The 22,605-nt window shown below is 49.8% G+C and overlaps 1 protein-coding gene across 2 annotated transcripts in view; it reads left to right on the top strand.

The window, feature by feature from the left end:
* The first annotated feature begins 2,779 nt into the window (after positions 1-2,779).
* The window catches only part of MXI1 (MAX interactor 1, dimerization protein), a 53,634-nt gene continuing 33,808 nt past the window's right edge, over positions 2,780-22,605 (top strand). The window contains exons 1-2 of one of the 2 annotated variants that reach the window (XM_066190950.1): positions 2,780-3,095; positions 13,705-13,837. In XM_066190950.1, coding sequence (XP_066047047.1) covers positions 2,912-3,095; positions 13,705-13,837 — 317 coding nt within the window. In that variant the 5' untranslated portion in view covers positions 2,780-2,911. Of the gene's footprint in view, positions 3,096-12,526; positions 12,978-13,704; positions 13,838-22,605 lie in introns of those variants that run through there. The other variant, XM_066190951.1, reaches the window with a different exon arrangement.

The raw sequence follows: 22,605 nt of genomic DNA, 5'->3' as shown, positions 1-22,605 counted from the left end.
TCAAAGACTGAACAAAGCACAAGAGAAAGGAAATAAAGAGAGCATGTCCTTAACTGGCTGCATTTAGAAGGCTGCAGTGGATGAGGGTGCTGGACCATGGCTGCTGGATGTGCAGAGCTGGCAATACAGCTAAACTTCTTCCCTTATCACTCCTTCTGAGTTGCCTCTCTGATTCTGTGTGCTTTCCACTGCCCACTCCTTTTTCTTTTTGTACCCTACAGCCCACATGCCCTAAAGCCTCCATTCCTCTTGAGCCAGTTCCCTTGGAATGCCTGCCCTTGGACCACTCCCTCAGGAATACTTTTCTCTGTGGAAGTGCCTTGAAAGAGAAATTATCCTGGAACAAAGCTAGAAGGGAAAGGGATCCAAATTACAATTATTTTGGCTTCAAACCTGAGACGTCACACTGGAAAAAGCGGTACCTGCTATTGATGGCTGAATCAGCACCATTTCATACAAAGCATTCCAAAAATCACCAGAGAAGTGTTGTGCAGGTGCACAAGGAGGACCAAGAAATGCAGTAGGTAACGGAGGATGCTGCCATTAGGCACAAGATCTACAGTATGGACTCTGAATGGCCATACACATCCTCATCTTCTGGGAGAGGGGCTGAGATTTTTACATCATCTGATGCTGACTGCCTCTGCTGCCTTTGGTGTGCTTTTGGCAATGACTTTTTGTACTTTAAGGTGAGGTTGTGGAAAGCCTTCTGCCCAATGGTGAGCCAGCAGAGAGGTGCCCCCAGTGTCCAGCCAAGCTGGACAGCTGCTTGTGTCCAGGTCTCCAGTGGCTGCAGCTGGGGTTTATTTGAGCAGTCACACCACCAGCTCAAACTCTGCACAATTAGAAAGCCAGAGACTTTATAACTGATGTTTTAACGGGAGTGTTTGCCCATGCACGCTTCTAAAACAGGAATCGTGTCTTTTCTCAGCTAGTCAGTGGAGTTAATAAAAGCCAAGTATAGTCTGAGTCTTTCACTTGCCTGGATGTAGCCTACGGCTCAGCCTGGCTCCCACCTCTGCTCTGGTCAGCCCTTGGTTTCCCAGCTGAAATCCTGCTCTTAGGGATGGACAGTCACCTGCGGGTGCTGAGCACACCTGAGCCTGGCAGTGGCGTTCTGCCCCGCTCTGCTCACAGCACATCAGCCTCTGCCTTCTTCTCCACTCTTCTTCAGGCCACAAGGAAATCTAGATGATGCTTTGTGCCCTCCCCCCGACACCAGCCCGTTCTGGGGTGCCAAATGCCGTGACGGGACAAGTGGTGGCATCGTTGATGTGGCAGCAGCCATGTGGTGCTGCCGGCACGGAGGAGGTGCCACAGGGCCACGGGAGAGGCTGTGTTGAGCCGCACCGCACGGGGAGCCGGCCCAGCCCCGGCATGTGCCGTGGGAAGGGCATGTGACCGCTGAAATCCTGCAGCCACGCTTCCCAAAAATAGCCTGCCGGCCCCCAGCAATTGGGAGCCGCGGGGATTTCATTGCATGCGCTGCAGTCTGGGGCACCGTCCCCTCTCAGATGATTCAGGTCCCCGTGATGCTGCGGGCTCCAGGTACCAATTAACACTTACTAAAACAGCACTTGTAAACGCCGCCACGACCTCTCTTCTCTGCTCTCCAGCCAGTTCCTGTCCCTGGGAGGCCGGTGTGCCCGGCGAGACCCACGGAGCCCCACGGCAGCCAGGCGTGAGCAGGTCCCCACGCCCCAGCACATCTCTGGGGCGATGCTTCTCCCCTGCCGCTCCCACAGGGCTCCCCAGGGGAACCGGCCCAACCCGACCGGCCGGGCAGGAGCGGGGTTTTGTGCTGCAAACGTAGCACCGTGTTTCAGGTGTTGCTGTCACGGATAGAAGGGGAAGCCAGCAGGGTGTTGGAGGTCACTTGCTGCCAGCCTGGTGCTAGTGGAGTCGACTCCGCCTACCCCCTCAACATTCATGGACCCGAGACTGCAAATGACTCCCGAAGTGCAAATCCTTGCCCTTCTCCTCAGTCTGGGTCAGGTCCTGCGCTCTCTCCTCCGGGCGCAGCCGCTCCTTCTCACCTCCCTGACTGCAAAACAAGGGAAAAACAAGCTGCAGTGTGCCCGGCCCTGACCCCAGGTCTGCGGAGATGGATATGCAGGGGGTGAGGGAAGGCTGGTGCAACCCTTGCCTGCTCTCCGTCTTCGATTTACTTTGGAAAAAAAAAAAAATTCGTTAATTACTTTTAGAGTCTGAACCTAGAGAGAGCTTTCTGGGGGGCACTGCTCAATAGAGGAGGAGTAATTTGACATTAAACTGCCGGTGCTTCATGCCGAGGAGCCCCTTTGGAGTTCGGGGCTGTGCCTGCAGTGTTGGCCCCATCTCCCCCCGGGCTGGCTGGGAGCAGCATGGGCTCCCCAGCCCGCCTGTCCCGCTGGCTCCCCGATCCGGGACAGACCCTCGGGAGGTGACACGGGGTGACAAGGGGCAGGACAGGCCTGGCTGTACCTCTGCGTCCTGGGGGCTACTGCAGCCGGGCCCCCGCCGCTACACTGGCACCGCCGGTGCCACCACCCCCGGGGCCGCGGTACCACCACCGCCGGCGCAGCAGCCGGCGCCCCTTTCCAAGGGGTCGTTACAGCTGCGGAGCTGTAACACATCCCGGGGCTGCAGAGCGGCGACCCGCCGGTCCCTCCGCCCCGGGACAAGCCCGGCCCTGCCCCGCCGGCCGCCCCCCCCGCGCCGGGCGCCGCGCAGCCGCCGGCGCTCGCACTCCGCAGGCGCGGCCGGGCCGGGCCGCCCCGCCGGGGCGCGGGGGGGGGCGGGACGGCGGCGGCCCGTGGGGCGACACAGCGGCGGGGCGGGCGGCGGCAGCGCTGGGACCGCGGCGGCCGCCGGGCTCGCCGACAGACGGACGGACGGACGCACGCAGCGCCGCACGGGGAGGCGGCGGGGCATGGGGAAGCGCGGCCGGCCGCGGAGGGAGCCGCGGAGCGCAGGGGTGGCCGGCGGGGCCCGGTGCCCCCTCGGGGACATCTGCAACACGAGCCCCGCGGCGGGCATGGACACCTTCCTCTACAACGTGCAGGTGCTCCTGGAGGCCGCCAGCTACCTGGAGCGGATCGAGAAGGAGAATAAAAGTAAGTGCGGGCTGGCGGCCGTGGCCGCGCGTGTGCGTGACCGCCGGGTGGTCAAGGGGAGTAAGAAAAATAACCCAAACTTTCGGCTGGCTGCAGGGGCCGGCGACGCAGTGACAAAGGGCGCCGGGGCCGGCCTGCACCCCCCGCGGCAGAGGCATGCGTGCGACCCCCGCCGCCACTGGGGAGACCGGGCCCGGGGGGAAAGTTTGGGATGGAGAGTGGAACGGGACGGCACCGGGAGAGGGGTGCGCATCGCCGGTTCTCGGGGAGAGCGGGCTCGGAGTGGCACCGAGAGGGGCCGGGGGGCGGCGGGCCCCGCGCGGAGCCAGAGCCGGTGGCGGAGCCGGAGCGGCGGGGGAGGAGGCGATGACACGTCCCCGCTCCCCCCGCCGGGGCATGGGCAGAGTCACGTAGGCAAGTGGCAGCGCTCGCCAGGTAGCCGGCGGGGAGGAGAGGGCAGGGCAGTGCAGGGCAGGGCAGGGCGACCGTCCGGTGCGGGGCGGTGGCCAGTCGCGCCGCTAGCCTTCTGCTCCGCGGGCGCGGAGGGTGCGCGTAGCCCGCGGCTTTCCCCCGCGGAGCGGTCTCCCGAGCGGCCACGCGAGCCGCGAGGGACGGCGGCACCGCGAGGCAGAAGCGCTTTGGGAACAAAGGGGCGGCCGTGGCCCGCGGCGGAGCGCGGCCGCGGACCCCGCGCAGTGGCGGAGCGCGCTCCAGCGGCGCAGCGCCCGGCGCGCCCCGCCCCCGCGGGCGGACACATGGTTCGCACATGGAGCCAGCGCGCCGCGCTCATTGGCCGCCGCCTCCCGGGGGCGGGGCCGCGGAGCCCGCTCCGCCAATGCGCGGCGCCGGGGTCCCCCGTGTGACGTCACGCGTTGCCGAGCGGGCCGGGGGGGGGGCGCGGGGCCGGGGGGGCTCGGCCGGGGGGGCTCGGCCCGGGGGCTCCGGGGACCTGCCAGCCCGGGGGTGTCACCTGCAAACCTCGCCGGGAGCCCGGGCTCCGCTCCGCCACCGGAGCTTTGCCCTCGTTTTCCTCGGGTTTCTCTGTTACTCTTTGTTTTAGCCTTTATTTTATTAAAATTATTATTGTCTACTTTTTTTTCTTTTTTTTTTTTTAAATTTCTCTGCCCTCCACGCTTTCATGTTTGGGGTTCCCCCTCCCCCCCTGTTTTTTTTCCTCCGCGGAGCATGTGCTGCGTTTTGTTTTCGGTTTAACTTTACAAAGGAATCAGCGGGTCCCTCACCACGCGTCTCCATCGCACCATCATCCTCTCCTCGCCGTTGATCCCCAATGGCAGCTGTAGGTCCCGTGCAGGTGACGAGATAGGGTGCCCTTGTTCTGCGGGAAAAGCTGCGTGCACGCAGCCCTCCAGGGAAAGGGATCCCACTGCGGAGGAGCTGCTCTGCCGCTAAAGCTGCAGCCAAAAGCCCTTGTTCTTTGCCCGCCCAGAACAAATCTAGGCTGCTTTTCTGTTTATGAAAGTTGAGTTAATACTAGGGTGGGATTTTTTTTTTTTCTCGTGTGCTAATTGTTGTTTCGTAATGAATCTGCAAAGCCAAGCGTCTTGAGGAGCTGAGCTGCACCGCGAGCAGCAGCTGCGAGCAGGAAAATGACAGGAGACACCAGCAAGGATTGGGTTTGCATGTGAAAACAGCAGCACCCCTGGTTTGGAAATTGAGTGTGAGACCGCTGGCTTAGGTTTGGTTTTTTTTCTCAACGAGTGCTCTTGTTGTGAAGGGGAACTGTCAAAATCATGGCTTTTTTTCGGGGTGGGGGTAGATAGAATTTTCCTTGCCGTTGAGATGGATGGTATCTGATCTTTTATACGCTCCATTTAAAAATGCATAATTTTATTCGGTTCCTTGTTTGGAACTGGAAAATGAGTAGGACAGCAGGATACAGGATTTTTTTATTGCTAGATTTTTAAAAGAGGTGTTTGCATCTAAACAACTCCATTCCTGAGCACTTGTTTTCACTGAAGCTTTCACTAGTAATTGTTGAGGTTATAATGTTGAAAATCATCACTTTTATTAGGCAATTCTGCAAAACCTTTCAATATTTTAATGTGCAATCAGGACATTTTAGGGTGAAAAGTCCCATTTAACCAAAGGTTCAGCTGGTGAACGTGCTGTTCAGAACGTGACCGTCATAAACCAGGCAGCTTTTACGTGTTGCTCCCAAACAAAGAAAAATGCTGCTGGGATTGGAAAACAATCTCTGAGCATTACTGGCCCTATCTAAACTAAGGAACAGCTGCAGAAGCGGGAGGGTTATATCCTAATGTATATACATCTCCGTTCTCGGAAGGGATTTGCATGCAGAGCTCAGGTTATTGCAGCAAGAGAACGCTGTGCCCTTTCCTCTGCCAGGGCAGGGGTAATTCCTCAATGCACCCAGTGCTGGCAAAGACATTGCTAATGTCTGGTCACTCCTCATTACAGTCTCTGAACTCACAATTTGCAAAAATAGGGGAGGCCAGCTCAAAAAAGTTTGGTGATGGAGACTGCCAGACTCTCTTGCAGTCAGACTTGGTGCTTGCCTGCTTCCTGCACCATGCCCAGGTCATTTGACCACGGTGTTACGCAGGGCTGTAATGAGTTATTTTCGTGTTACTCCCATCAGGAAGGTGGCTGAGTCACAGCCCTGTTGTGCCAGGTGCTGTACATGCAGGGGAGTGACAGTGCCCTGCCCCAAGGAAACAGAGTCTTAAAAAAACAGAGGTGACAGGTAGATGTTTGTCTCTTCCTGGCCAGGATGAGTGACAGGGACAGAGCTGGGTAAAGCACCAGGATGCTGGTTGGGATCAGCATCACATGGTATGGAAGCTGAAGGGCTTCAGTAGTCAAAGGAAGGAATTTAAGGAAGGGCTGGTAAGGTTCTGAGAGCTCAGGTGGTTTTCCTTGTAGTTTTATGGTTTCTGATAAACCACACTCAGTGTCCTAATTAATTCTTCCGGGCCTTTGGTGGCTGTGCCAGGTTATTCACCTTCTCAAAACACTGTCCTCAGCAAGAGCAGATGCTGTTTGGTAGAGGGGCCCTGAGAGGTGGACACAACCTCTTCTCTTGTGGATCCAAATGCTTGGATATCCCAGATATGTTTGTCGCACCTTCTGGTGATAGAGGAGCAACTACGAGGATGTTTTCAGTCTCCAAAACAACCTACCCTTGTCTGCAGGTCAGTGGTGCAAGGCAGACAGCAGAGCCTTCCATTTCGAGGGCAGGACTTTCAGATAAGGCAGGAGTTTCCTACCTGCCTGAAGCTCAGGGAGAAATATAAAGATGATTATGATTTACATTTATACATCCCACATCCTATCATTGTGGTCAGGAATGATAGCAGAGGGGCCATGGGTTGGCTAGGTGGTGTGGAAACAGAACCACAGGGCAGAGAGCTGTGCAGCAGGGTAGGATGCACTCTCAGGGCTATGGCAGGGGGACACTGTTCAGGAGTGGCCTCTCAGCACCACACTTATAGTGTTCACGTATATTTTAAAATATTAGACTAAAAATTACCTGTGTTACAGTACGGTGACAGGGAAGGTTAGAATCCTCTTATCAGACTCCTTGGGTAAGCTGGAGTATTTTAGCTACTGAAGTATAACTGAATTATTTTTACAGTTGAGCCTCTAGGAGTGAATAACTGCTGCCTGCCTTCTTGCTGCAGTTCTCATGGTGAGACCACAAAACCCCGTTCCAACACACCTTGCTAACTGACATGTACAGCTTTCCAAATGACCTGTTTCTAGAAATTCAAGCTTAGTGTCCAAGGAATAGAAACGTCACATGAAGAATGTTACAGTGGCTCTTTTCAGAAATGAAAGTTGTGCTGAGGGCAGCTCTGTTGATAAATCTGTAACCTCTGCAAATGCCACTTCATGAATAAGCATGGCTGAAAATCTGTAGCAGCTGAAATGCTGGAATTTGGAAGATGTTTTTAAAGGGACCTGAAGGAAACTCAGCTGAGGATTAGTATGTGTCAGGCATCCCCTTTGTGTGTGTGGACTCATGTTTTTGTCAGTAGGAGTTGCAAAAACACGTGATGAATCCTTCGGATACGATGACTTATCTGTAATAGGCATGGTGTGTAATACATTCTGATCTCACTACAGATACAGACCTGTGTTGCCATATCCTCTTCCAAAAGCACGAAGGCAATCAAGTCTCTGTAACAGGGGTGACAAGTTCACAAGTCTAATAGAGGTGTGCATGCATGGGATCATGGATCTTGGCCCCTTGCAGGAGACAGCTAGATCTTCTTCAAGTACTGGCTATGTTTGTTGATCTTCTGACCAGCAATAACAAATAGGTGATCTTAGATTTGTCCTTTGCTCCTGAATAATTCTCTCTGAGGGAGAGGACAACTGAGCCTTGGGGATAAGTTAACAGTATGTTCATCATGTGGCTCCTTCCATTGTTTATGTGCTGTTTAGGGTCTTTTTCTGGCAAACCGAAGAGACATCAGAAACCTGTAATTAGCAGTGGGCAGAAGAAGCTGAGACTGCCTTTGGTCTGTGTGCAGAGCTCCCACTGTATCAATGAGAGCTGAACACGTGGCTCAAGGTCAGTGTAGATGGTCTTGGATCATACCATGATGTGATATGTAGAGCAGTGTGGGACCCCTTTATTTATATATTTTTCATCCAACTCACAGTAAGCCCCTTTCATTCCTCCTGGTTCATGACCTGGCTACAGTGATTCATGTGTTAGCCACTTCCAGGTTGGGGTATTTTGACTCATGCTGTTTGGACCTCAGCTTAGAATTCAGAAGGAAGCCACAGCAGGAGAAATGATAGGGCAGAGGTAAAACCATGGAACTGTGCCAGAAGCACCACTGAGAACCGATCACATCCCTTGTCAGCAGAGTATCCTGAGAGCTGGAAAAGCACCTTCTGCCCCTGGCTGAAGAACCCTACCTTCTTGTTATTTAGCTGAAGGACTCTGTATGTTTTTTCTTATGGGAATTCCTCTTTGTTTTGCAGCTGGATCAGTTAAGTGACTTAATCAAAGTCACAGAGTAAGTCACTGGCTCAGTATAAATTCGGGCACAGCACAGGTCGGAAAACAGAGCACATCTCCTGGAGAGAAGGAGCAAGTGGCCCAAAGAGCCAGTAGATCTATGGCTTTTACCTTATTGTTTGGCAGAGCTTAGTCTTTGAATCAGTGTGCACTTTATTCCTGTTCAAACTCTTGGCTATCCCAGAGGTTTGGTTCTGAGAAACATCTGTCCCCAGTGGTGGATGGCTGTCCACCAGATACCAGTGGGAGTGCTGAAATGGATTATCTGATGCCTTGTGAAAGAATGAAGCTCCCGGATGAGAAATGAGGCCATGTCCTGTAGGCACTTGTAGGTCCCTTAGTGAAGGTATTGCAGGCCTTGGAATGGAGTTGAGTAGGTGGGACTTGGATTGTACTCCAGTCTGCTGCTGCAAGTCCAGCAATACTGAACTATTACAGTCATGACTACAAGTGTAGAGACCTGTTTGTTCCAGTGTGTGCAGATATGTTGTTCAGATGTTGTTCCCCTCACTAGAGAAACAGGAGTGGTATGGATCTGCTGTTCCCAGAAATTGGGGGAATCACTGAATCTTTGCACTGTTCTGAGGGTGCCAGAAAATGGTTCCTCCCAGGGATCTCTGTTCATGCTTTGATTGCACAAGTGTTAGATTTCAAGGGTTTGAAAACAATATTAAGAGTTTGGAGGGTTTGTGTGAACAGGGGCAAAGGAAGCGTTTATGACTGTTGCCATCTTGATGTTCCTCCCAGAAAATGGAAATGGCTGGGGACAGGAGGATTTTAGCAAAAGCCAAATACAGAATGAAAAACAAGGCATCTTAGCCAAAGGGATTGCCCTTATTGAAAATAACTTCCACGTTGCAAAGCATTGTGTTATTTCTAAGGTTTGTGTTCAAAGCAGAGGGCTGGGCATTTTGATTTGTGAGACGTGTTCCTGTTCCACCTCTGACTTAGGGTGTGTCTTCATGTGAGCAATTATGCTGCTTACACCTCAGTTTCCCTTCCTGCAGAGTGGAAAGAAAATAGCTGAAGTAATTTCGGGTTTGAGAAGCTTAAAACATTACTTGTGGAAAGCTCTTAGAAAATTTCCCTGATGGAAGTTGCTAGTTTAATGCAAGTGATGGTGATGTTGATAAAAAACAGATCACATCTGTTGTACTTGATGAAAATAGTACAGCAGCATTTCAGATGTAAATATTAATTGATTTCTGCACTGCAGATTTCTTCTTGGATATTTAAATTATTGCTAAGGAGGAGGGAAAGGCTATCAGGGAGATTAACAAATCCATTATTAAGGCTGGAAATGGAGGGTTGCCGAAGTGCCATTTAATAAAATGTAAAAAGCCCCTTTCTAAAGGGCGAAGCAGCAGAACACACAATGAAAGTGAATCACAGCTGCCAGAAGGGATGCCAAGCAGCAAGCACTTATAATCAGAAAACTGTACTTACAGATCATTCGGAGCCACTAAATTAAATGATCTCATTCTCCCCTAAAATACTCTTCCCTTAGCCCCTCCCCAGTGTTGCCTGTGGATTGCTCAACCACGTTTAAAATCTGACTTTGGGGGCTTTTTGGTCAGCAGTTGAATGGCATTGGGCCTCTTCGTGCTATTTACTTTTCACCCACTTTTGTTTCTGTCACACTGGCATTTTTCAGGCTGACCTGCCCACACGAGCACTTGGGATGGCAACTGCAAGATTTTACAGATCTGCTGTGGCTCCATAGTTGACTTTCCACTTCTCTAGGGCTCCTTCTTTGGGGAAATGTCCCACAGTTTATTCCCAAATTTGTCTTTGTTTCACAGAGATTTTTTTTTTCTAATTGTACATTGTTTACTTCAGAAACAAAGACTTGGAAGCTGAGCTGAAGTGGAAATGCAAGAGCTTATCCCACATCATTTCACACAGAACTGATCCTGCTGTTACTTCATTCCAGGGCTGATTTAATTCATCGTGTGTATCAGGGTCCCTCTCCTTCATCCTCTTTTGTTTTGTATCTTGAACTTTACCTTCATAAGGCTGACAATCTGATATGCTCCTAACCTACCCCTTCATTTTCCAGCCATGAGTTTCCCTATTTAATCCCTAGAGTGGCATCACGTATCTCCCAATGTGCCAGCTAGTGGCAGTGGATGCTCACAAGGGCCTGTTTTGCAGTGATTTTGGGGCCTCATCATGAGTTTGGGGGCTTGGAGTTGAGAGGTTTGGGTTTTTTGAAGTTTAGTATTGCTAATCCTGAGAGGCAAATGGCTCGCTGGTTTTGGAAGTAGGTTAAAGGAAGCACAGTTAGAGCCGAGAAACGCTCTTGTGTTAACCTCACTGTTGTGGAGATGTCTGTGCACCTGTGTCCTTTTCCCTAATCCAAGATCTTACGAGTAGTCCTTGAGACTGCTCGAATTTGGAATTTTCCATGTGCTTTTAACAGTCTCCTCTATGGGCAGTTTCCAGTGTAGAAAAATGAGGTAGGGAGAGAGAATACTTCCTTCCCTGAGTTCTCCCCCAGACAAAAGCCAGTCTTTACACATGCTGTGGTCTGGCTGGGTCTAGGTGTATGAGTGGAGACTGGCTTTCCCAGAATGAGGGAGGGATGTCCCTGGAGGGGTCCCAGCTTCCTTTATTTTTCAGCTGTCCCACCTTAAGAGAAACAAAACAAACCAACCCCTAGAGATTCAGAGATGAAAAGGTCTGTGTAAGAACTGAATAGTGGTATTATTTTTACCTCCATCAGCTGCAAGTCTGCAGTTTTCTGAGGAAACCTCAGAAATGGTGAATCAGCAAGTTGTGTGTAGAGAAAAGTTAGCTACCCTGAATCCACTTTTTTCAGGCCTTCTCTAGTTGAGTGCTGCCAACTCTTGCAACTCCATCCCGAGTCTTCTGATACTTTGTGCTCTGCCTAAAGCTTTGCTACCAGACATAAGCCATTGATGGAGAATCTCTGATTTTTGGGGATTTTTTTCAAGGTACTTTTCCATCTCCCATTGTGATGGCGGAATGTTTGCAAAGGCAACCAGTCACGGCCTAAAGGTTCAGAAAATAACCCCCGTCACAACTACAGAACAGTCTTTGGAGGGTTTCTAAGTCAGAATCAGTTGGAGATTCAGATATTTACCATGAATGTTCTGATTCTGATCTTGAATGTTCTCTGAGTGCATTCTTTTTGAGTAAGTCAAATATTTTAGAGACTGGTGTCATACAGTTCTATGTTATCAGGTTTTAAGCTTCGTTCCAGCTAATGCTGAAGTCAGCAAAATTCAGGCTGATAGAAGTGATCCAAGGGTTTGTACCTGCATGAAAATCAGGATGTAAATACATTATTAAAATTCTGAAAAGAATGATCATACTGAAAGGTGTGTGACAGCATTTGTCAAAATGTTGAGATGGGTCACTGTTCCGTCTTGTTAATGTGCTACTTCAAGTACAGCGAGTTTGCTGTCTGTGGTGTCTCTTGTCTATGCTCTTAAATCATCTGTGCACATTGAAAAATGGGTCTTGCTCCTCAGCCTCCCATGAAAAAACAATGTATCAGTCACTCCAGGTGGGAATTCCTGGCACTGTTTTTTTTAGTTACATCTCCACAGATGAGATGTGGAAAGTTTCCGCACTGTGGCTGTGTCGTTTGTAGCCTCTCTGCTTTATCCTTGCCACAGCCCTGTCAGTTCCGTGTGGGTGGGCATGGAGCCTTCACCTGGAGTGCTGTGTCCGGGTCTGGGCCTCTCAGTTCAAGAGAGACATGGAGTTCCTGGAGCAGCTGCAGTGGAGCACCACAGAGTTGATCAGGGGACTGGAGCGGCTCTCTTGGGAGGAAAGGCTGAGGGAGCTGGGCCTGCTCCACCTCAAGAAGAGACGACTGAGAGGGGATCTTATCAGTGTCTGTCTGTTTGAAGGGAGGTGTCCGAGACTGGGCCAGGTTCTTTTCGCTGGTGCCCAGCAATGGGACAAGTGGCAACGGGCAGAAACTGATCCACAGAAGTCCCACCTTAATATGAGGAACTGTGCAAGTAACTGAGCACTGGCGCAGATTGCCCGGAGAGGCGTGGAGTCTCTCCCACTGGAGATGTTCCAGGGCCATCTGCATGCAATCCCGTACGCGGCTCTGGAGTGACCCCGCTTGAGCAGGAAGGTTGACCCACCGTGGTCCCTCCCATCGTGACCCACTCTGTGATTCCGTGACCTGACCACCACCCCCTCGGGCTCTGGCTGGGCACGGAGCCGTCACCTCAGGCGTGGGGACGCACAGCCATTGCCCCGGGAGGGTCGCGCGTGTTTCAGGCGTGTGTCGCAGCCCCCGACACGCTCCGGCGGTGTCTCGGTGTTCCCGGGAACTGCATTTCCCAGCCCGCCCCGCTCCGCTCCGCTCCGCCCGCCCGTGAGCGCCGGGCAGAGGTAAACAAAGTGCTGCGAGGCGGCGGGCGGGGCGGCGGCCGGAGGGGCCGGTCCCGCCGCGGGGCTGCCGGGCCGAGGGGGCCGGGGCTGCGATCCCGGCAGGGCCCGGCGCGGGGCCGAATCCGGGCTGGCCGCGGGGGCAGCGCTGGCGACGGGGCTGGGGCAGGAATAAGCGCTCGCCGCTCCCCGGCGGGAGCATCCCGGAGCGGGTCCTTCCCCCGGCATTTCCTCGCGTGTTCCCTGGCCGCCCCTCGCCCTCCCAGGGGAGCCGCCCCCGGGACGGTGTGACGAGGCTCGGGCGCTGGGCAGAGACGGCGATCCCCGGCGCCTCCCCACCGCAGCCGCCCCCGTGGCCAGCGGGGGAGCCGGGAGCGTGGGGGCGGAGGGCGGCCCGGGGCTGCGGAGCCCCCCGGCCATGGAGCAGGTCCAGATGATCAACATCCAGCGGCTGCTGGAGGCGGCCGAGTATCTGGAGCGAAGGGAGAGAGGTAATGGGGGGAGGATGGGTGCCCTCCGTGAAGGGAGCGGGTCTGGGGTCAGATCCCCACCAGACGGGGAGAGTGACCCCAGAGAAGGGATCAGAGCGACTGTTTGCTGGTGGGATGGTGGCGAATCCCCAGCAGTGAGGGGTTTATGAAGGATAGGGCTGATGAGTCCTCCTGGAGGTGGTGCGTGAGGTGGAAGGGTTTTGCCGAGTGGGGGAGATTGACGTGGATGTGGTTTCTGGGAGGAAAAGGGGGGATTGCTGTGAAAGTTTTCCACTGGGCAGGAGGGATGGTGGTGGGTGGCTCTGGCTCAGCAGAGACGTCAGTGCTCAGTGAAATACATGGCACAGTGAAATACATCTGGTTTGCCTGGTTCAGATAGGTTGGGCAGGAGGAGAGAGAGATGAGGCGCTCTCTGGACTGTCATGGTGTTTTTTAATATATTTTCAGAGTTTGAGTGGTGGTGTCCTTTCTCCAGGGTTGGCAGAGACTTTATACTTCCCTCCCTTCCTTTTCTTTAACTCCCAGTCCACTTCCCTGTGAATATATCCTGTCATTTCCCTCAGCTGTTGTGGTTAAGGGCCTCCCCAGCTAGGCCAACGGGTTAGTGGTGAGGCCTGCCTGCTGACTTCTTTCTTTTTTTTTCTTTTCCTCCTTTTTTTTTCTTTTTTTTCCTTGCTGTTGTTGTGTTGTTTTGTTTTTAATGCCTTGCCTGTTGATTCTCTTGCAGAGTGTGAACACGGCTATGCCTCAACCTTCCCCTCAGTTCCAAGCCCTGGACTCCAAGACCCAAAGCCCACGCGGAGGCTGAGCCGGGCACGGAAATACAGCGGCAGCGGCAGCATTGCCAGCATTGCCACCAGGTACAGTGTGGGCAGGGCTGGCTGCGGGCTCAAAGCTGCAGAAGAAAGTTGGAGGCAGTGGAGAGAAACTTGCTCTCTTGGGAAAATGGGAAGAGTCTGGGCAGCTAGAGGGATTCAGTGCTGTGGCACACAAGTGCAGCGTCCATTCTGGATCCATAGCACTGGAAGAAGAGGGGACACAGGGGAGCTGGATCTGAAGTGGCACAACCAGCTGACACCATGCCAAGTCTCAGATGCTGCACAGGGAAGGGGAATAGGGAGGTCTGTTCATAAGGTTTAGGGAGGAGGTAGGCAATAGCTATTCCCATTATATACAGCTGATGTCTTTCCAACCCAGAAATCACTGCTTTTAAGGGATAGTGCATGTGAAGCCTGGGTGCTCGGGGATTGTAATGACAGGCATGATTCGAAGCTAGAAAATGTTTTGAAATGGATCCCCTACAACAAATGGGAGAGAGGGAGATGACTGACTGTAATGTACAACATGTTAAAAATTCAGTTCAGGAAAACAAAGCTGTCTTTCAGTCTGCCTTTCAGGGCAGTGGGATTTCCCAGCTTTTGATAGCTTGGTAATTGTAGAACTCTGTGTTTTTGACACTTTTCTTATTTTACAATGCCATGTTTCTTGGCTTCTTAAATCTGGAAGAGACAACAGGATTAAGCCTATCGCCTGGTGCTGTGGTTGCATCTGCCTCTTCTCTCTCATTCCTGTTCTTTTTATTTTTGTTTGCTACCTTCTGTAGATTTGTTCAGACCTTATTGAGACATTCTAGGATAGAGAAACTTTAGAAGCATAAAGTATGCCTTTGAAAAGGCATTTGCAAGCTTGCTTTTGCTGCAGCAAGGCCTGTGCAATCCATAAAATGGTGGCAGGTGGCTCAGGTGATTAAGGCTTTCTTAAGGCCATTGGGAAGGACCTGTAAAGGCCTAAGGGAAAGGTGCCTTTGCTTGCAGTGAATCTGCTTCAGCAGCATTTGATAATAAATGTTGTCTGAAGCTATGTTAGGACACCTTGCCGTAGGGAAGTTTTCTTCATCAGGATCAGTGTATCTTGAGCTCTTTGTATGCTGAATGTTTGTGTTTGCTTCCCTACTTCAGCCTCTCCTAATTGGAGGGCAGTTGTAGCTCTTTACTGTTTATCATGAACCAAAGCCCCCAGTCCTGTGACTTTGTGTTGGAAAATGATGACAAATGCTGAATTGAGGTTGGTATTTTTCCCTCTAGGTTTCCCACATACTATTTTTCCATCCCACACCTCTTTGTCTCAAAGGCCTTTGTCATGGCAACCTGCCCTTCTCCAGAGGAGGGCTGGAAGCACATCCCCCTCAGGAACTCCTTAGCACTGAATCCAGCAGCCTGTAGGCTGGAGAGGGATGCAGAGCACTCCCAGTCCCTGGGGCCAGGGTGCTCAGCAGGCCCTGCCAGCACAGAGCCCCAGGCACGGCTCTCCTGGGGCAGCTCTGGTGCTGACACCAGCCCGCTGGGCCCTTGGGCCTGACAGCCTGAATATGTTCATGTGGGGGGAAAGGCAACAGAGAAGCAGAAAAGGTACTTTTTAGTCTTACTTAAATCTTCTTTATACAAGGAATACTGAGGCCAGATTGAATCTTTAGAGTGAGAGCGTTGTTACCCAGAGCATTGCCTCCCCTGGTTGTTTCAGCCTCAGGGAGTGACCAGTGTCAGGTCTGCTCCAGGTAGAGACCAGACTGGGTCTTCTGGGGAGCTCAGACCTTACATGCACATTTAGAAATGGAAGTTTCTTTTAGCACAAGTCGTAGCAGCTTGCACTTGCTGTAGGAGATGGCAGGCCTTCCAGATGGCTGAAGTGCCGGGAAGTGACAACTGTGAAGTTTAGGGTGCCTCCAAATTCACTGCAGTGTCTTTTGTGTGATGCTGAGTATAGCATCAGCCTTGTTTAAGGAAGGCTCTGTATCATCTCTTCTCTTAAAATCAAAGGGGCAATTCAGTAAGTTCTGTCTAGTGGAGTCGGAATGGACTTTGAATTAAATATTAAGTCCCTGATGAGGAACAAAACTTACATTTCGTGTGGGGACAAGAGGTTTTCATAGATTGCTTTTGTCTCAAAATATTTCATTAGTGTAGAGTAATTATGCATTTAGATCTCATGCAGATCTTGTAATTTAACAGCCTCCTGTAAAAATGTCTCTCAAGCAACCTTCGGAAAGTGACAATGTTTTCCTCTTTTTTATTTATACGCTTTTAAAAATTGACTCGTGTACATTGTTGATGGTAGTTACTGAACCAAATAATCCATGATTTTGTGGTGCAGGGTATTTACGAAGCCTAGTTACTTGTTAGATTCATGGTTTAAATTCAGGTATTTCCCTTCAGCATTTGCAGCCCAGACGTGACAGCTATTTTCTCCCAACCGGCTCTGTGCTGTCATTGCACAAGCACCCAGAAAGTTCTGAGGAGCAGACAGCCCAGTTCTGATTGGCAGTGGTGGAGCAAAAATTATTCTCACAGGACTATGGTGGTCTCATAGTCATAGCAAAATAATTCTTTTCTACCCCAAATAGGGGTATGCAGATAAGAGGGGAAAACATTGCTTCATGATTTCTAGTACATGTGATGCAATTTTAAAGAAGGATGTTGTATGTCAGGTTCTCTTTTCCTTTGCTTGTCTCTGTTGTGCAGCCAACAGCATGGAGATTGCTGCAGAGGGCTTCCCTCTGCAATCAATATCTACATGAATATAATGAGTATATACCTAGTGAGTTTGAGTTAAAACATGAATGTGTTTAAAAATACAGTTTTGCTTTAGTCGGGGATATTTTGGTATGGAAAATTATCCACCTGCAGAAAATAAGTGGAGAATCACAGTCATTCTTACCTGGTGTTTTATAACAGACAGGGGAAGGTTTTGGGTTTTTTAACAAATCCTACTTAACACATATATAAAAGCAAAAACCCAAGTTAGCCAACATGTTACATTTGAATTGAATATTGCCTCCTTAAATTTGCTCTTGAGAAAAGTACCTTCTGGTTTTTGGAATGGGATGAAAAATGAATGGAGGTTTGTTACAGCATGTAGTATCCCTTATTTAATGTTACTTTCTTCAGAAGATGTTTCTGGGGCAGAACCTGAGTTCTAAGAAATTGCTAGAGAAGTGAAATAGTCTGTGCTGGGAGTCCAGTTCTGTGGGTACATTAACTTGCACTCAGTGTCACTGGAAACTGCTCTCATGGACCCTGCATATGCAGTTTAATAGACCCAAGTATTTGAAAGGTTCGTTATCGTTAGTTATGATTAGCCTGGCTTGATACTTTTACATTTTGGAAAATAATTTAGAAGACTTTTTAATCAATTTAAATCATTGTGTCAGCAGGAAATAAAATAAACAGTAGGGTTGCTAAATTATTTTCCCCCCAATAATACCGTCAATTTAATGAAGTTAAGATTTATAACAAAATCCGAAATAACATTACAATATTAGATTGTCATTTGTGTTTTGTTTTTACTTAGGCTCTCAGGCATGTAGAAAGCCTGTTATTTTTTGGTCTAATCCTGGGGAAATACCAAGCATCCTCCCAGCAGCACTGGGAGCCCTCAGCTCTCCCAGGAGGCCCATGTTGTTAAGGGTTCTCAAAGATTCTATTGCTCAGTTCCATGCGGGAGGGTTTGATCTCTGTCCAGTTTCTTTTTCCTTTCATTTTCCTCTCTTCCCATTATCCTCCCTTGTGTCTGGGGCTGCTTCCCAAGGCCCTTTCAGACACCTGCAGTCTGGTAGCAGGTTGCTTGCAGAGCTTGGAGTCAGCAGATACGATGAGTATGGTAAGGGATTTCGGACATTATCTTGGAAATCTGGGTGTCTGGGTTTCTTTGCCCTTCTGGCTGTTCTACTGGTGCAGCTTCTCATTTTCTCTGTCCTTGCACTCTTGTCTGCCTGTATGAAACTTTCTTTCCACTTCTAAATCCCATCACTTGGTTTTCTGCCGAATCTTCTCTGTAGGCTTTCGCTCTCATATCCTTTGAAACTCTGTCTGGAGGGTCAATATGGGGACTGTACTGCTGAAACCCTCAGGTATTCTTGGCTTTAAGCTTGGTTTGCTCACAGTGTCCCAGAGCAAGGACTGAGGGGTGGGTAGGTAGGTGTGCATTAGGTACTCCATGTGCCTTAGGTGATGGCTTCATGTGGCACAAGTTCACAAACACAGGTGCAGAAGCTCAAAGGATGTGGCTGCAGGTGAATCTGCAAGTCAGCCTTGGGTGTCTGGTGCACAAGAGAGCTGATTTACCACAGCAGCAGTGCTGTGTACCTCACTGTGCAGGGGAGGAGTAGGGGGGTTGGTGAACATTGCACAGTTTTAATATATCATATCTTTTCTGTCAAAAGAGGTTTCCGCCCTCCACATCGTGCTGCTAGCTGAGTACCTGGCAATTTTCAGTCCTTCCTAGAGGCTCTGGAGTTGGGACAGTGCTGTAATTATGATTTTATTGGGAGAGAGGATGTGCAGATGGCTGAGTGGTTTGCCTGTCTTGTGTAAGGAATTCCTGAAAGAGCAAATCGCTGTGTCAGCTCTCGATCTATTTTTCTGCATAAAGCCCCTACCCCTGTCTTCACGTCCCAGAGACCTGCTCTATGAGACTTTCTGTCCCCAGCTTTTCTGCTTCCTAGTCTCTATCGGTTGTTACTTGTTTCTGGATGGTACTTTGTTTATTTGCTTGTGAGTGTTTTGGGGTTTTTTTAATCCTCTTGCAGTGGATCACACACCACTCCACAGCTAGTGGGAGTTGAGTTTTGACTCGCTGTGTGTAGGTGGATTAGAATCTGGCCCTTGTGTAAAAGGGGGGGATAGAGGCTGCTTTCTGCCTCAAGCCTTGTAGTATCTTGTAGTGAAGCTCTATTCGTGGCTCAGGACCTGGCTTTGCTTCATAGAGTACAAATCCACACGTGTAAAACAGAGAATGTGTGAGATCTGCTGTGCCATGTTTTGGGTTACGCTTCATTTTGATAATGTTCAGGCAGTGTGATTAGTATCTGGAATCTTCATCTGGCTGTTGAAACTTTGTCTGGAACTACTTGGAGACAGGATCTTGCCTCCCAGTAGAGGGTATACCTGAATATGCTGGTTAATTTTTCAAGAAGGGGAAGCTGAACAAAGCTGAGCTGTTAAGGATGGCTTTTCTCTTAGAGATGTTGAGGGAGACTGGCCAGCAGTATGAGTATAGTCAAGTATGACTTCTTTTTGAGAAAGCATAATGACAGTGTAAGTGTTGGGCTGGGAAACTGGATTGGTGGTCCATGCACAAGAGGCAAATCACCCCATATTCAAATCCCACTGTCTTTGTAGGTTTGTCCTGGCATGCAGGTGCTCAGAGAAGGCTGGCAGGTAGGACTGTGCTCACATAACTCTGTTCAGCCTCAGCACATCCCCTCTGCCCATTGGATGTAATTTTCCCCAATGCAGTCTGCAAGTGTAGATAAGCAACTCGCAGTGATGCTGGAGTTTCTGAACCTGCCAGCACTACATCTTGTGAGATCCTGTCACGATTTGGAAAACAGGAAAATACCCCATGTAGGTGAGGTTTTGTATACAGTGTGTTCTCAGTGGTGCTTGGCTTTGCAGGACAGCTGGCGCATTACCAGGGGAAACACGGAAAGTGGGGTGAACCCAGCGAATGGCATGAGAAGCGTAAACCCCACTCCCAGGCGAGGAATGAGGCCTCCAAAAGTGCAAGAGCTGATGTAGCAATTTCCATGGGGGAACCCACTGTGTTCCTCTTTGTCACCTTGTTTATTTTATAACCCTCCAAGGAAGAAGATCCTGCAGAGCTGCAGTTCCTGTTTTCCTTTGTGTATTAGCAATATAGCCGTGTATAGGGATATGTGGGCAGCAGGGAGTCTATGCAGAAACCCACAATTCTAGGCTCAATTTATACTTTGTACTTTCAGTAGTTGTAAAATGTAATTTGTGTTCTCTTTAGACTATCTTAAGTTGTGCAAAGAGGCTTTAGTGTAAACTAGAAGTAGGCCCAGTTGTTGATGTTATCTACAACTGAGCTGTAATTCTCTGCTGCAGCATCTGTCTGTTGTGAAGTGTCACTGTGCGTGGCTGAAGGCTCATGACCCCTTTGTCCTCCCAGATTTGGGGGAATCCTCTACAGGAGTGTGCCGTTCTGCAGCAGTGGGAGTTAGTCAGGGCTCATGCTATTGGTGTGGCAGCACTGCCCAGTTAGAGCTGTGCTGCAGCTGCCATCAGCCAGTTTGCATCACTGATCACAGTGCTGGTGTGATGGCAGGAAACGTCACATTTTGGTTCTTATATTCTCAGGGTCTCTTGAAATGTGATGCTTGTTAGACCCAGCCCCCAGAGAAATTTGGTGTCCTGGGATGGTGGGGAGGATGTTTGGGCCAAAGCTGGTTAACTGTTCCTACAATTCTCTTGTTTTCTCTTTCCATTGTGTTCAGTGTACAGGCAATTCTCTGGTTTAAGTTGTATTCATTCTTTGTCAGTTGTTTTGGGTTTTTTTTCCCATCTCAGCACATTAGTACCCTTTTTATATCTTCTCTGTGTAATGCTTCATCCACGACACATGCAGGGATTTATCCTTCATGCTTTTGTTTAACCTGACCTGGTGCTGTGCTTGGCAGTGAATTGGTTGTCACCTGTAGTGTTGTTTCCATCTGCTCCCCTGTTTGTAGGTAAGACTGACTTTTTTCCTTTCTTGCTCCTGATTGAGCCTTCAAATCCATTTCTATTTCTGACCCAAGCAGACTGGTCAATGTCCTGCTGCTGAGTTAATTGTCTTGCTTGTTGAAGTTCCTGCTGTTCGTCATCTCCCGATCCCTCCTGACAAACTTCTGCCCAGATTCAAAGACTGGCTGCTATCTGTTCTCCTCCTGAGAGTGTTGGCTCTTACTCCCTACCTTCTTTGAACCAACAAAGATAGGATTTGTTTTTGTTGACTTATTTTGGGCTCTCTTGATCAGAGGCTGTGGGTCTCTGGGGCTGTGCACTTGGCTGGCCTTTGCCTGCATCTCTTCTCTATGAGACACTGCCTTGTTGATCAGCTCAGAGAGAACAGGCCTGCTTTTTCCATCTTGCTGGATATATTCCCATCTCTCTTTTCTCTGTTCCCTACTGTACTTTCAGTCCTTTCATTCTCTGATATCAAAGTGATTTCACTTCACTTCTGTTGCTTTATGAATCCAGTTTGAAGTAGCCTTAAATGATTTCCAATATTATCCTAATTACTTGTTTATGCTTTGCTGCTTGGTCTGTGACAAGCAGGCATGTGGACTGAGAGCAATTCTTTTGCCTCAGTTTTGATTAAAGTTCCTCTCCATAAAATAGTCGATTATTTTCTGAAAGCTTCTCATTTATCTCCTACCATCTGTTACACCATCAAGAAGGGAGAAGTTGTGGGAAAGGACCGATGACATTGGGATTGCAGTTGGGACTGTTGCTCCAGTGGTCATTGCCCAGGTGCCTGGGCAGCACTAAAGCAGAGTATAGGCATGGTAAGGAAACATGGCACTGGTTCTGGTTTGCCTTTAACAGTGAGGCTACAAAGTGCAGCAGTTCATGAACTGCTTCACAAGAAGCCTGGCCATCTGGGAGCTGTGGGAGGTAGCCACCTTGCAGCCTTCATGTTAGTTGGTGCTGCTTGTGAGCCAGAACTGTAAGAACAGAAGAAATTGAAGCTCTTGCGTTTTTCTCAGCCTTTCTTTTCCATGGATTTCCCAAATGCTGGCTGAGTGTGTCCCTGTTGACAGAATACAGTCCCAGACATAAGGACATCTGGGTTCTCTTCCTGATTTTCTTACAGCCTGTGGAGTCTTTGTGCCTTAGTTTCCCTAGTGCAACATGTAGCTAACAGTAGTGTTAATGTATTTTCCTGTTTTAAAGTTTATTTCCCCCTGCCTTCATCTGCAGGCACAGTATTGCAGCAGTATAGTTGTAACAGGAGAGATAACTAGCAAGCCTAAATAGAAGTGAAGGAAGTCTGGCCTGGCCCACAGCCATACAAATGCCATCAGTTTCTTTTCAAACAAAGTGCAGTTCAGTCAGGTGGTGTTTACTGAAAAAGCCTCGTTTTCCTCAGTGCATCTGAAGGCAGTTTCTTGAGGGCAGAAGATGCGGGTTTGCAGAGAAGTACATGTTCCCCAAACAGACTGCTGCACTGCAGAGGACACTGCCTAGGCTATTTCTGGAAATGACCATCTTCCTCAAAAGGGTAATGCTATATGTGGGAAGAAGCACAGTATAGGGCAAGGGCCTGGCATGCTGGGCCCTTGGATCATTTCCTCAGTCTGCTGCCGAAAGGCTGCACGATCTGGGCACGTCAGATGACCTACATGGGTCCTACCATCTGCACATTATATGGTTCCCACCATCTGTACGTTGGGGTAATGCACACACTTTTCTAATCCTGTTTTCTGGAAGCAGTGTCGATGTTTTGGAGCCTGTAACTGTTTGAAAGAAAATGAGACTTAAGCTCGTAAGTTTTCTAGGTAGATTTGAAAATTGCCTCCTGTGTCTTTATTCTTTTTCTGTGAAGCACTGCAATGCAGGTACCAGCAACTGGGATACTGGTTCTGATGTGGCCTTGGAAGGTGCCAAGTCCCTGACCATGTAGTGAGACTCACATATCCTGCTGGAATCACATATCCTGGGACCACACAGAGAAGTGTTTGTATTTTTCTGTCTGATTCTGGTCATGTTCTTCTTTGTTCATGGGAGAGCTTGGAAGTGCCACAGTGACATTTTTCTTCAGCAGGTCATGAAATACACAGTTTTGT

This window comes from Chamaea fasciata, unplaced genomic scaffold, assembly GCF_029207755.1.
Source record: "Chamaea fasciata isolate MVZ Bird 193981 ecotype frontalis unplaced genomic scaffold, bChaFas1.0.hap1 SCAF_9, whole genome shotgun sequence".
Lineage (NCBI taxonomy): Eukaryota > Metazoa > Chordata > Aves > Passeriformes > Sylviidae > Chamaea > Chamaea fasciata.
This window is presented reverse-complemented; position numbering and strand designations above follow the sequence as displayed.